The 15,172-nt window shown below is 40.0% G+C and overlaps 2 protein-coding genes across 10 annotated transcripts in view; both read left to right on the forward strand.

Moving 5' to 3' along the window:
- LOC143023753 (uncharacterized) overlaps positions 1-14,731 on the forward strand; it is a 33,156-nt gene extending 18,425 nt beyond the window's left edge. For 6 of the 8 annotated variants that reach the window (XM_076182358.1, XM_076182364.1, XM_076182359.1 and 3 more), the window contains one exon: positions 6,209-8,523. In XM_076182358.1, coding sequence (XP_076038473.1) covers positions 6,371-7,600 — 1,230 coding nt within the window. In that variant the 5' untranslated portion in view covers positions 6,209-6,370 and the 3' untranslated portion in view covers positions 7,601-8,523. Of the gene's footprint in view, positions 1-6,208; positions 8,524-12,721 lie in introns of those variants that run through there. The other 2 variants (XM_076182363.1, XM_076182366.1) reach the window with 1 other exon arrangement.
- On the forward strand, positions 60-3,624 carry LOC143023752 (uncharacterized). 2 transcript variants are annotated; one of them, XM_076182357.1, is made up of 2 exons: positions 60-137; positions 596-3,624. In XM_076182357.1, exons 1-2 carry the CDS (start codon positions 71-73, stop codon positions 1,822-1,824), a joined length of 1,296 nt encoding a protein of 431 aa, XP_076038472.1. In that variant the 5' UTR covers positions 60-70; the 3' UTR covers positions 1,825-3,624. The 2 variants fall into 2 exon arrangements, with proteins under 2 accessions (XP_076038472.1, XP_076038471.1); XM_076182356.1 differs by having other exon boundaries at positions 65-152.
- Positions 14,732-15,172: the final 441 nt, after the last annotated feature.

The following is a 15,172-nucleotide window of genomic DNA, read 5'->3' on the forward strand; positions in this document are numbered from 1 at the left end:
GGAGCTGAGAGGGCTAACCCCCCAATTTATTCTTTCATTACCTCATTGTAGAGGTCGAGAAACCTGCCACATGTACACCGGTACATGGCAGAAAGCAGTATTACAGTGGCAGAAGTATATTCAACACATCATTGAGGGTAAATCTTTAAAATGTAAGATTAAGTATTACTTTTGCCCAATATTCTGAAAAAAAACTAAAGTGAGAACATATACTTCAATTTATATTCAAAATCATCGTATTCGTACTACAGAGTACATCTCTTTAAAATCATCTACATTTACAAAATTCAGGTTAGCACCCCTCCCAAATTTTGATCCTGGATCTGCCACTGCCCCGCCATGCTTCTCAGACACTTCATCACAAATACATTTAAACTTTTTTTTTCTATCTGTATACCAAAGGCTTTTTCCCCTTACCAGAAAGGTGCCAAGGTCAAAAGGCATACCCACTCCTACCCCTTCCACTCCCCTCCACCACCCTTTCCTCCCTCTCATCTTAGCTCCTCCTGGATGACAGGTCATTCTTCTTTCTGCCTCTTAAATTCCAAGTGTACGAGTTGCATACACCCTTGACGCACATTTTTCATTATTTCAGTTTGCCAGAGTATGGAGAAGATAGGAAAGGTGAAATCTGACAAGATGCCAAAGACATTTGAATGTACCTATTGTGATTCTAAGCTTTCTAGTAGCGGTGCTCTCAGAGATCACATCCGAAGACACACAGGTGAGAAGCCGCACAAGTGTTCTGTGTGTGGTAAAGCGTTTATTCAGTTAGGGACCCTGAACGTTCACCTTCGGACACACACGGGTGAGAATCCTAAACCCAAGAGATGTACTCAGTGTGGTGCCACTTTCAATTCCACTTGGAGATTGACCTGTCACGTACGAACTCACACGGGCGAGAAACCATACAAGTGTTCCTTGTGTGATGCCGCATTTGCCCATCCAGAAAGTCTCAGAGGCCATCTCATGGCACACTCGGGCGAAAAACCTCACCAGTGTACAATGTGTGATGCAAGGTTTGTTGGATCAGGTGATTTAAGAAAACACATACAAGCACACACTGGTGATAAACCTTACAAATGTACACACTGTGATGCGTCGTTTATTACCCCGGGGAGACTGACTGATCACTTTCGGAAACATACGGGCGAAAGACCGTTCAAATGTTCCATTTGTGATGCTACTTTCACTAGTGCAACTCTTCTGACACAACATCATGTGCGACATGCCAAAAAGAATCTTCCCAGAGGTGAAAAGGAGCACAAGTGTCCATTGTGTGATGCCAGGTTTTATCAGAGTAGTGGTGTCACGAGACACCTTCGGGTACATTCGGGGGAAAAACCTTTCAAGTGTCCAACATGCGAGGCTTCTTTCTCGGAGAAGAGAAACCTCAAGTCACACATGTTCTCTCATTCGGAAGAAAAGCCGTACAAGTGTTCGTCGTGCGATTCCTCGTTTTGCCGACCAGATAACCTAAAAAGACACCTTCTTGTGCACTCTGGTGAAAAACCATTCAAGTGTTCAGAGTGCGATAAAACATTTGTAGATTCAAGTGGCCTAAAGTCACATCAGCGTGTGCATTGGAGTAAGAAACATTTCAAATGTTCATTGTGTGATGCTGCATATTCTCATGAGGGTAGTCTCAAAAGGCACACGAAAGTACACCATCCAGAAAAACATGAATTTTATGATTGTGATGAGAAAGTCTCTCAAGAAAGTTACCTGAAGGAGCAGCCTCAGGAGCATTCATGTGAAAACTTTGTAGTGAAGGTAGAGCCAGATGATGAGACTGAAACTGCATCATCAGACTCAGTGAAATAAAAGGACTTTTGAATATAACATGTGATGTTGCATATACTCTATATATATACCAAGTGTTTCTTCTCCCTTGTAAATGATGTACTCAGTCAAGGCATACGCCAAATCCACTCCCATCCAACACCCTCTGACCCTCTTACCCTCACGGATAAAGGGTCATCCCTGCATCTTGCCCACTGCCCAGGGTCATCCCAATCTCCTGCCCATTGTCTGGGTCAGAAGCAAGTGCAGCAAGACACTGCACATCTGCAGCAGGGCCACATCACTTGCATTGCAACCCTTCCACCTCGTTCCCTTGTGGAGAAAATAGAGAAGATGGGGAGAAGTTCCTTTGGGCAGCATCAGAATAGCCATCCACAACCAATCTTCACACATCTCTATCCCTTGCCTTCTTCCATCCCTGCTCAACAGACATTCCCCTCCTACTCAAAACCCCATTCACCCCATCAATGCATCTCTTTATCATTCCTTCAAGTTCACTCCATCCACCTCTGCTTTCCACACCCCTTTTTGCTATTTCACCGTCCTTTTCCGCTGGCTCCCTTTTCTACCACTCCTCTCCTCACCTCAGTTTCTCACAATCCTCATAATTCTCACCATACTTCTTAGACATTTCATCACATAATTGTTTAAACTTTTTTCTTTCTCTCAAATTCCAAGTTTAGGTGTTACACTTTTGGCTCATGCCAAGCAGTGTATGTATAAATATTTGTATACAAGTTTTATTTTTAGTTTGCACTTTTCAGATAAGAGGGAGGGTGGAGGGGTGTGGAGTGTATTCAGGGATGGAATGGGTGGGAATGATTTTATGCCTTTTTCTTTTTGGCTACCCCCCTTATAAGGGGGAAAAAGCCTTGGTATATGTATGTACTTTTCAGTTGGCTGAAAGTCTGCTTATGCTTCTCATGGAGAAGGCTGACTGCACTCTATCCTTGGATAACGTGTTTATTGTCAATATTCCAGCTATCAAAACCCAGTGTTCATAAAAAAGGGAAAGCCTTATTGTAATCTTTTAAGATTATAACAGTATGGTTTCCAGAGTATGTGGGAAACTGTCCTAAAGGTCTGCTCTGTTCTTTGCGATTCTTGGTCCTGGCTCCTGTGGTTGCAACAAAGATCTTGCTTATAATCTAGAGTGTAACCAGTGTGAAAAATTAAAGGTGCTTAACTTTACTGGAATATGTTTTTAGTATTTACCAAAGTGATACCAAAGTCATCAACTGAATATAGTACTTACAAAATTCTATATATAGATTTCCAAAGTGAACAATTAAATAGATTACACAAAGGCTCTTTTGTTTTTTATATATTTGAATTTGAAATTACTTGTCCTCTCCCCAAAATGTGTTTCAGTTATTCTCGTAAAACCTACCTGCGGTACAATGTACTCCGCAGTGACGTAATGGTGATCACGTCAAGTGCTACAAGCTATTTACCAACAGATTTAGGAATTATGAAACTGAAAGAACTACTGAAGAAAGTACACGATTGGGAAGAAAAGAGACTGAGAATAATATAATATTAATTACGTATAAAACTAAGACAAGAAGGCAGGAGAAGAAAGCTACTAACCACCCAGCAACAATTATATTATTCATGAACAGGGAGAGCGACTGGAGGAAGTGGATAGTTTTAGATACTTGGGTGCAAATGTGGCAGGAAAAGGTGGAGTGAAAGTGGAGGTAGAATGTAGATTGAGAGAAGTGAGTAAATACCTTGGTGGATTAAAGAGTGTAATGAGGAATAGACATTTGGGAATGGATGCTAAGAGGAGACTGTATGAAGGAGTGATTGTGCCAACAGCACTGTATGGGGCAGAAACATGGAACATAGAAGAAGAGAGGAGGTTGAATGTGTTTGAGATGAGGTGTCTGAGAAGTATGATGGGGGTTACTAGGCTAGATAGAGTGAGAAATGAGGAGGTGAGGAGGAGAACAGGGGTGGAAAAGGAGCTGGGAGATAGGGTTGATGAAAGAATATTAGGATGGTTTGGACACATGGAAAGAATGAGTGAAGAAAGACTAGTAAAATAGGTATGGAAGGCAGATGTGGGGGGAGTGAACATGAGGGGACGTCCTAGGATGAGGTGGATGGATGGGGTGAAGGGGGCTTTGGGGAAGAGGGGAATGTCTGTTGAGGAAGGACGGGAGAGGACGGAAGACAGGGGTGAATGGAGAATGGTTGTATATGGATGATGATGTGATTGCATGAGGTGGAATGGGCGGGGGGATGGCGGGTGAGGTAGTATGTGTGAGCAGAATCTGACACAGCCCGAAGGGATTTCTCCCCATCCTCTCCTTTTATGCAATGGGGGGACGGAGAGGGGGGGTCGCCGATTTAATGAAGCAGCCTTGCTGTGGATGTGCTGTGTCTTGCGACACTGCTTCTGACCCAGGGCAGTGGACAAGGTGCAGGGATGACCTGTCATCCAGGAGGTGCTCAGATATGAGGGAGGGTGGAGGGGTGTGGAGTGAATTCAGGGATGGAATGGGTGGGAATGATTTTATGCCTTTTTCTTATTGGCTACCTCCCTTTAAAGGGGAAAAAGCCTTGGCATATGTATGTTTAAAGATACATATACCAAACACTTTTTTCCCCCTTACACAGGAGGTAGCCAAAAGACAAGGCATAGAAACCACTCCCACCCATTCCATCCCCTACGTACTCCAGTCGCCTCTACCCACTTCCCTCCCTCTTATCTTGGCACCTCCTGGTTGACGGGTCACCCCTGCATCTTGTCAGGTCAGAAGCAGTGTCGCAAGACACAGCACAGCCACAGCAAGGCTGCTTCATTAATTTGGTGACCCCCCTCTCCTTCCCCTCAAGCAGAAAAGAAGACTGAGAGAAATCCCTTTGGGCTGTGTCAATTTATTTCTCATACATACTCCCTCATCCCCCACCCACTCCCCCTTGTGCATCACAGCATCATCCGTACACAAACCTTCTCCATTCACCCCTATCTTCTGTCCTCTCCCATCCTTCCTCAACAGACATTCCCCTCTTTCCCAATGCCCCTTTTACCTCGTCCATCCATCTCAATCTAGGACGCTCCCTCATGTTCACTCCTTCCACCTCTGCCTTCCACACCTCTTTTACTAATCTTTTTTCACTCATTCTTTCCATGTGTCCAAATCATCCTAATACTCTTTAATCAACCCTATCTCCCAACTCCCTTACCACCCATGTTCTCCTCCTCACCTCCTCATTTCTCACTCTAGCCTAGTAACCCCTATCATACTTTTGAGGCATTTCATCTCAAACACATTCAAACTCCTCTATTCCTCTCTTATGATCCATGTTACTGCCCTGTACAGTGCTGTTGGCTTAATCACTCCTTCATACAATCTCCTCTTAGCATCCATTCCCAAATGTCTATTTCTCATTACATTTTTTAATCCCCCCAAGGCATTTACTCGCTTCTCTCAATCTACATTCTACCTCCACCCCCACTCCACCCTTTCCTGCCACATTCGCAACCAAATATCTAAAACTATCCACTTCCTCCATGTTCTCTCCCTTAATACTCGCTTCCAGCCTGCTGCCACTTTCTCTCCCTTGTACATCTCATCACCTTACTTTTACCCACATTTATCTTCAACTTCCTTGTTTCACACACCTTCCCAAACTATGTCACTAACTTCCTTAATCCCTCCTCTGATCTGCTACAAGTGCAGTGTCATCAGCAAACAACAACTGGCTTATCTCCCATTTTTCTCCATTTTTAAAGATTGTTCTCGTAAAGGTAACATTGGAAAAATGAATTTGTAACCTCTTCACTCCGGGGCACATCGCACGTCTGGCAGCATTAGCTGCCCGACGTGCGATGTTGCGTCATAATAATCACATTATAAAAAATAAAGTCGGTGCTCAATCGTTTCTTCTCTTTCACCCTCGTATTTAGATAACCATAGAAAATTGATGAAGCCAGTTTAGAGAGAATGGAAATTACATAGGTACAACTACAATAAATATAATCAAGATGGCAACGTTGGCATCATCGAGTACCCACTTGCTCCTCATGCCGCCTACGTAGGCGTCACCGTATGGAAGTGGTTAATAAATCCTGCAAATAGTACTTTTGAGTGAACATGATTGTTTTAAAGATGGTTCTCCTAAAAATAGGTAACATTGCAAAAGGAAAACATGCAAAGTTGTACTTGGGCATGGTGGTTACCTTTGATTTTGTAGCTGTCAAAACCAAGAGTCTCCGCAGAAAGAAAAGTCTTGAATGTATCATAACCTCAAAAGTTATCAGTATGGTTTGCAAAGTACAGAGAAAGCTCTCCCAAAGATCTGCTCATTGTCCTTTGTGATTCTTGGTCATGGTTTTGTTATAAGGGTTACTGTTTGACTGTGGTTGTAACAAAGGTCTTGTTTACAATTTCAGAGATGACATCTGAAGAGGACATAGAAGTGAACCCAAGGAAGTGTGAGACTTAAAAATCGAATCCTTTCCTTGAATGTGTTCATGGTTTCAGAACATAGTTGCCACTGTACAGTTGGTTCTACTATTGTAAAGGCTTTGTAACCACAGTAAGCTGGCAAGAGTATGGAGAAGACAGGAAAGATGAATTCTGACAAGATAGCAAAGTCGTTTGAATGTACCTATTGTGATGCTAAGCTCGCTAATGCATATGCTCTGAGAGATCACATCCGCACACACACAGGCGAGAAACCATTTAAATGTTCAATCTGTGATCGAGCATTTGCTCAATCAGGAACTCTTAATGCTCATGTGCGGACACACACAGGTGAGAAGCCAAAGAAATGCAAGCTCTGTGATGCCTCTTTTAATTCTTCAGGGAGTCTGACTGTTCATCTACGGACACACACAGGGGAAAAACCTTACAAATGCTCATTATGTGATGCAGCGTTTGCCCATTCAACAACTTTGAGGTCCCATCTTATGGCACACTCGGGTGAAAAACCTCACCAGTGCACAATGTGTGATGCAAGGTTTGTTCGAGCAGGTGATTTAAGGAAACACATACAATCACACACAGGTGACAAACCTTACAAATGTACACAGTGTGATGCTTCATTCATTACCCCAGGGAGACTGACTGAACACTTTCGAAAACATACAGGTGAAAGACCATTCAAATGTTCCATTTGTGATGCTGCATTTACAACTGCAAAAATTCGGTCAGAACACCTTGCGAGACATGCCAATATTAAACGTCCCAGAGGTGAAAAGAAGCATAAATGCCCAATATGTACTGCAGAGTTTCATAAAAGTACTGGTCTCACAAGACACCTTCGGGTGCATACAGGAGAAAAACCTTTCAAATGTCCAACATGCGAGGCTTCTTTCTCAGAGAAGAGAGTCATGAAGTCACATATGTATACTCATTTAGATGAAAAGCCGTACAAGTGTTCATTGTGTGATTCATCATTTTGCCAATCTGATAGCCTGAAAAGACACCTTCGTGTACATTCAGGTGAAAGACCATTCAAGTGTTCGGAGTGTGATAAGACATTTATAGATTCAAAAGGCCTAAAGTCACATCAGCGGGTGCACTTGGCTGTGAAACCTTTCCAATGTTTAATGTGTGATATTGCATATGCTCGTGAAATTAGCCTCAAAAAGCACATGAAGCTGCACCATAGTGAGAAAGAGGAATCTATTGATTGTGATGAGGCTGTCTCTCAGCCTGTTACCCTGGAGGTGCAGCCTGAGGTGGATTCATATGTAAACTTTGTAGATGTTTCACTTGTGAAAGAAGAGCCAGATGATGAGACTGAAACTGCATCATCAGACTCTGTCAAATATGAGTAAAGGACTTTTGAAAATAACATATGTTGCATATTCTATCTATATATACCCTCTTGTAAAGGAGGTAGCCAGTCTCCTGCCCATTGTCTAGGTTGGAAGCAAGAGAGGAGGGCCGCATCACTTGCATGGCAACCCTTCCACCTTGTCTCCTCATGCAGAAAATAGAGAAAATAGGGAGAAATCACTTTGAGCAGTGTCAAACCATCCACAACCAATCTTTGAGCATCCCTATACCCTGCCTTCTCCCGTCCCTACTCAACAAACATTCCTCTCCTACTCAAAATTCCTTTCACCCCATCCAACCATTTTGCTCTTGATCATTCTTTCAAATTCACTCTATCCACATCTGCTTTCCACACCCTTTTTGCTAATCTTTCTTCACTCGTGTATTTTTTTTTTTTTTTTTTTTTGTCCCATGCCCCCTAACAATTCCAATAATCTTTGATCAATTTTTCTGCTGGTTCCCTTTCTTCCCCTGCTCCCCTCCTCATCTCATTTCTCACTATCCTCATAACCCCCACCTCACTTCGTAGACATGTGATCACAAACACATTTAAACTTGTTTTTGACCCTCGTAATTTCCAATCAATATTTATATATGTGTGTGTGTGTCTTATTTTTAGTTTGCAATTTTCAATCAACTGAAAGTCTGCTTACACTAGGCTTGTTGTGGAGAAGTGTGACTGCACCTTATCATCCGAATAAGTATTGTTTGTCCTTAATATTCCTGCTATCAAGACAGTGTTCATAAAAATGAGTGTTGTAATCTCTAAGATTATAGCAGTATATCCAGAGTACATAGGACACTGTCCTAAAGGGCTGCTCTGACCTTTGTTGATTCTTGGTCCTGTAGTTGTAACAAAGATCTTGTTTGTAATCTAAAGTGTAACCAGTGTGAAAATTAAAGGTGCTTAATTTTACTGGAATATGTCTTTAGTACTTACCAGTCTAAATATAGACTTCCAAACTCAACAACTAAATAAATTGCAGAAAGGCTTGTTCATTTTTTATATATTACAATTTGAAATTACTGATCCTGTCCCCAAAGTGTCTGGTTCCAGTATTTTCATAAAACCTACCTATGGTGCCATGTACTCCACAGTGACATAATGAATTTGTTAATTTTTTATGCATTGTCAGTGTTTGATGAATGGTGATCACGTCAAGTGATGCAAGCTATTTATTATCAAATTTATGAATTGTGAAAATGAAAGAACTACTGAAGAAAATATATGTATAAAACTCAGAGAGGAAGGCAGGAGAAGAAAGCTTATGATAACCACCCAGTAACAATTGTATTATTCACAAACGGAACATACCCAGGTAGCTAAATGATGGAGCTACATTCTCATACAATAATAATAAATTTCATTTTGTAAAGCATATTCAAAATAATTGATGAGGGTTTTTTGAAATTTTGATGAGGGTTTTTTGGACATTTTGATGAAATTTATCAGATAAGCTTAGAAAAATTAGAATAGAAATAATAAGTGGATAACAAAAATTACATAGAATGAATATAACATAAGGGAAAATGAAACAATATAATACAGAAGATAGGTTATTTAGGAAAACGTTTTTGAATGTGTGTGATGAATCGATGAAGTCATCAACATCATTGATTTGTAATTCAAGTAAAAGCCACATTGTTATATATGCAGACAATTTCAATTTCTAATTTTTTAATTTGCAATATTTTCTTTATGAATTCCTTGGTATATAGAATGCAGAGAATACTGGAACAGAAGTTTGATGATATGTTCACTATTGTAGGAGTCTAGTATCAAGCTTGATAAGAGAGTGCAGTACAGGAATAAAGGCATAAAACAGCATTTCTTGAAACGGATTAGTAGGTTCATAGCAATACTTGCAGTGAAGCTTTTGTTTTTTATACATTGTGTAAACAGTCTAAATGTATCTAACTTGTCATGTGAAGAATACATATATATCAAAGGCTTTTCCCCCTTAAAAGGGAGGTAGCCAAAGTCAAAGGCATAAATCCACTCCCACCAATTTTATCCCCACATACTCCACTCCCATTCACCACCCCTCCCTCTTTTTTTTGTTCCTGGATGATGGGCCATCCCTGCCTCTCACCCACTGCCCTGGGTCAGAAGCAATGTAGCAAGACACAGCACATCCAGTGCAAGGCCACTTCATTTAATCAGCATCATAATTGTTTTACTGGTACAGTTGGGTCCACATGAAAAAATACCTGTATTACATTATAGAAATCATTGTTTACAAACTTTGTGGTACCCAGAAAGTGTAGTGTGATCATGATACAATATTTTGTGTAGGAGCACACTACCAAAATATTGAATGCATCATATCTACTACCCTTGCTTCTTTGAGTGCCCATAGACAGCATTGCAGAACCATCATGCACACAGGTAAGCACGAATGATGCACCCATATGAAAACTTCTTCAGAGAGATATTCTGGTTGAAAGTGATAGCCCATGACAATTCTGTCTATCCACACATCTTGGCCGTTGTCAGAGGTTAGGGGAGTTGACATTACGCAGGTTAACTTAAGGAAATTAAAGTTGTGACCCCCCAAAAAAAATATTAGTACATCATACATACACCAAGGCTTTCTCCCCCTTACAAGGAAGGTAGCCAAAAAGGAAAAGGCATAAAATCATTCCTATCCATTCCATCCCTGAATACACTCCACACCCCTTCACCCTCCCTCTCATCTAAGCACCTCCTGGATGACGGGTCATCCCTGCACCTTGTCCACTGCCCTGGGTCAGAAGCAGTGTCGCAAGACACAGCACATCCACAGCAAGGCCGCTTCATTAAATCGGCGACCCCCCTCTCCATCCCCCCATATTTGTGAATGAAAAATTCAAAGTTACACAGACACTGTAAAATACAAAAAAAAAATAATAATAATAATAATAATAATAATGATTATATTTATGAACAACAAATAAGATTAATTATGAATATAGTCAATAGAAGAACTGACTAAAAACTTCTGATGTATGCATAGCAGCTATGTGGCAGTTTGTTTTGCGTAACAACACTCAAACATTGGGAATCGATGGGGAAATGGAATGCATTTCACGCACTTTTGCTTAAGGGAGTGTCGCATCGCTTTATAGAGTAGGTAGGTGAATTTTTTTTTTCAAATGTGTTTAATGAATAGAGGTGTAAATACCCCTTACATTAGTGTGTAATTCCTCAGGGTATTGTGTTCCTCCCATGTATATGTAAGGCACAGTGAATATTTAATGAAGATAAAGTGAGCTCTATTGAAGCTCTAATTACTTAATGGAAAATCCTTCCACATCATTCAGCTTGGTATGAAATGAAAGCTTAGAGTCTGGGGAACAAATCTTATTGAATACATTTTTTCAAACTAATACCTCTGATTTTATATTTGTTTCTCTGAATAATTAAAAAAATGCTGTAAAATTAAGGTTTCATAAAAAAGATTAAAAAATTCAAATATCTTTTATTTTTTACTGTAGAAAATAGAGCCTGATGTTTTCTTTCAAACAAAAATGACAAAAATCCATAAAGAACAACCAAAGATATTACAACAGAGAGAACAAAAACTTTACAAGATTTGGGATTTAAATTTTTGCAACCATTTGTTTGATGGTTATGATGTATAGTAAGTCTCCAATTTCCTTTATGCTGATGAGGTGTGAGTGGTATGGGTGGAGGTGTAAGGTGAGCATGGCTAGTAAATGCTTGCAGAGTGCTGGGTGCAGCTGTGCTGCTTTTCTCTTTTTCCTTCTTGTTTCTATTTCAGGCACTCCAGGCCCTCTCTATATTCTGCTGCTTCACTCTCTTGTTTCTTGTTAATTTTTCCATGCTCACAGCAACAAAACAGGGTGAGAAATCAAAATTGTTGCACATGGTGAGAGCACCAGGAGCGATGTCACCTTATTTTGACCTTTCTGAGAGTACTGGTGCCCTGTCCACTGTCTTTGTGGGGTATGCTGGTGGGAGGAGTTGCCAAATATCTCCATAAACACAATTCTGTAGCAAAAAATGAAATAGCTATAGAAATGTTGATGCTATTTCAATATACAGAATGTTTTTTATGCAATGGGGTTGCCAATATTTTATCTATTTTATGCTGTACAAAAAATAGAAACAAAATACAGTTGTATAACTTTGAGTGTTGCCACCATCATAGAGATTCTTTTGAAATGTTTACCTAAAATTCGCTCATGTATCTGAATTTTTTAAATGATTGCTGGCGATGCTCCCTTAAGGAAATTAAAGTTATGAAAAAAAAAGAAAGAAAAGTATTAATGAATGAAAAATTCAAAGTTACTGTAAAATGCAGAAAAGAAAAATTATGACCAAGAAATAAAATTAATTATGAATACAGTCAATAAAAGAACCAACTAAAAACTTCTGGTATATGCACGGCAGCTATGTGGCAGTTCGTTTATGTTTTGCGCAGCAACACTCAAACATTGGGAATCAATGGGGTAATGGAATTCATTTCATGCACTTTTGCTCAAACAATTTTCCAGGAACGTATCTCATTAAATGAGGGATATGTGTGCTACTATTGATGAAGGAATTGTCCATTGTTGTACAGGATGTTTGAGTTGGTACACAACTCATGATATCAGAACTAATACCAAGAGATCATGCTGTAAGCTGTGTTTCTAGAATCCAAATTAGCAGATCATAAATATTTTTGTCAAGAAGTCCTACAAATAGTACACATGAGATAAGATATTTGTTTTAAAGATGGTTCTCGTAAAAATAGGTAAAATTGGAACATAAAAAATATTTGTTAAAAAATCCTGCAAATAATACTTTTGAGGAAAGATATTTATTTTAAAGATGGTTCTCCTGAAAATAAGTAACATTACAAAAAACAAAAACAAAAAAAAAAAACATGCAAAGTTGTACCTGGGCATGGTGGTTACCCCTTTGATTTTGTAGCTGTCAAAACCAAGATTCTCCACAGAAAGAAAAGTCTTGAATGTATCATAACCTCCAAAGTTATCAGTATGGTTTGCAAAGTAGAGAGAATGCTCTCCCAAAGATCTGCTCCTTGTAGTTTGCAATTCTTGGTTATGACTTTGTTATAAGGGTAACTATTTGGCTGCAGTTGTAACAAAGGTCTTGTTTACAATTTCAGAGGTGACATCTGAAGAGGACATAGATGTGAACCAAGAAAGTGCGACACTTAAAATATTGAATCCTTTCCTTGAATGTGTTCATGGTTTCAGAACATAGTTGCCACTATACAGTTGGTTCTACTATTGTGAAGGCTTTGTAACCACAATAAGCTGGCAAGAATATGAAGAAGACAGGAAAGATGAATTCTGACAAGATAGCAAAGTCATTTGAATGTACCTATTGTGATGCTAAGCTCTCTAATGCATATGCTCTGAGAGACCACATCCGCACACACACAGGTGAAAAACCATACAAATGTTCAATGTGTGATCGAGCATTTGCTCAATCAGGAACTCTTAATGCTCATGTACGGACGCACACAGGTGAGAAGCCAAAGAAATGCAAGCTCTGTGATGCCTCTTTTAATTCTTCAGGGAGTCTGACTGTTCATCTACGGACACACACAGGTGAGAAACCTTACAAATGCTCATTTTGTGATGCAGCGTTTGCTCATTCAGCAACTTTGAGGACCCATCTTATGGCACACTCGGGTGAAAAACCTCACCAGTGCACAATGTGTGACGCAAGGTTTGTTCGAGCAGGTGATTTAAGGAAACACATACAATCACACACAGGTGATAAACCTTACAAATGTACACAGTGTGATGCTTCATTCATTACCCCAGGAAGACTGACTGAACACTTTCGAAAACATACAGGTGAAAGACCATTCAAATGTTCCATCTGTGATGCTGCATTTACAACTGCAAAAATTCGGTCAGAACACCTTGCGAGACATGCCAATATTAAACGTCCCAGAGGTGAAAAGAAGCATAAATGCCCAATATGTACTGCAGAGTTTCATAAAAGTACTGGTCTCACAAGACACCTTCGGATACATACAGGAGAAAAACCTTTCAAGTGTCCAACATGCGAGGCTTCTTTCTCAGAGAAATCAGTCATGAAGTCACATATGTATACTCATTCAGATAAAAAGCCATACAAATGTTCATTGTGTGATTCATCATTTTGCCGACCAGATAGCCTGAAAAGACACCTTCGTGTACACTCAGGTGAAAGACCATTCAAGTGTTCGGAGTGTGATAAGACATTTATAGATTCAAAAGGCCTAAAGTCACATCAGCGGGTGCACTTGGGTGTGAAACCTTTCCAATGTTTAATGTGTGATATTGCATATGCTCGTGAAGTTAGCCTCAAAAAGCACATGAAGCTGCACCATAGTGAGAAAGAGGAATCTATTGATTGTGATGAGGCTGTCTCTCAGCCTGTTACCCTGGAGGTGCAGCCTGAGGTGGATTCATATGTAAACTTTGTAGATGTTTCACTTGTGAAAGAAGAGCCAGATGATGAGACTGAAACTGCATCATCAGACTCTCTCAAATATGAATAAAAGGACTTTTTGAAAATAACATATGATGTTGCACATTCTATCTATATATACCAAGGGGTTCTTCCCCCTTGTAAAGGAGGAAGCCAGTCTCCTGCCCATTGTTTAGGTCAGAAGCAAATTCAGTAAGACAGGAGGGCCGCATCACTTGCATGGCAACCCTTCCACCTTGTCTCCTCATGGAGCAAATAGAGAAGATAGGGAGAAATCACTTTGAGCAGTGTCAAATTATCCACAACCAATCTTCATGCATCCCTATACCCTGTCTTCTCCCATCCCTACTCAACAAACATTCCTCTCCTACTTAAAATCCCTTTCACCCCATCCATCCCTCTCACTATTGGTCATTCCTTCAACTTCACTCCATCCACATCTGCTTTCCACACCCTTTTTGCTAATCTTTCCTCACTCATGTGTGTGGGTGTTTTTCTTTTCTTTTTGTTATGCACCCTAACCATTCTAATAATCTTTTTCTGGTTCCATTTCTACTCCTGCCTCCCTCCTCACCTCATTTCTCACTATCCTCCTAACCCCCACCACACTTCTTAGTCATTTGATCACAAACACATTTAAATTTGTTTTTGCCCCTCCTAATTTACAAGCCTTGGAATCCAGACGGCACTTTGGTAAACGAAATCGGAAACGTAAAAGAAATTCGCACAAGACACTTCACAAAGTAAGACTTGCAACGATTAACATCGCACCATATAAAGACAAAGAAGAAGAAATCTTGGAAATGATGAATGAAAGAAAAATAGACATTATACGAATGGCAGAGACAAGACATTGGGAAAAGATGAGGGAAGAGACCTCGGAGGGGGATATATCTTAATGTACTGTGGATCAGAAGAGAGAGGGAGAAGGCACGGGGTAGCTATGATAGTGGGACCAGGACTGACACAGTATATTTAAGAGGTGAAATTGATCAATGAAAGACTATGAAGTGTACAATACGAATAAAAGGAAGAAAGTACAATACGAATAAAAGGAAGAAAGTACAATACAGTATATATCAAGTGTATTCACATCAGGAATGTCCTGAAGAAGAAAAAGAAAATTTCT

This window comes from Oratosquilla oratoria, unplaced genomic scaffold (genome assembly GCF_046742065.1).
Source record: "Oratosquilla oratoria isolate Oo_2021 unplaced genomic scaffold, ASM4674206v1 SCAFFOLD58, whole genome shotgun sequence".
Lineage (NCBI taxonomy): Eukaryota > Metazoa > Arthropoda > Malacostraca > Stomatopoda > Squillidae > Oratosquilla > Oratosquilla oratoria.

What these genes read in the sequence shown, in the direction of transcription:
- LOC143023752 (XM_076182356.1), top strand. Translation starts at nt 71, where the DNA reads ATGTACACCGGTACATGGCAGAAAGCAGTATTACAGTGGCAGAAGTAT. An exon ending in TGAGGGTAAATCTTTAAAAT is followed by an intron (nt 153 to 595) that starts GTAAGATTAAGT and finishes TCATTATTTCAG; the next exon opens with TTTGCCAGAGTATGGAGAAG.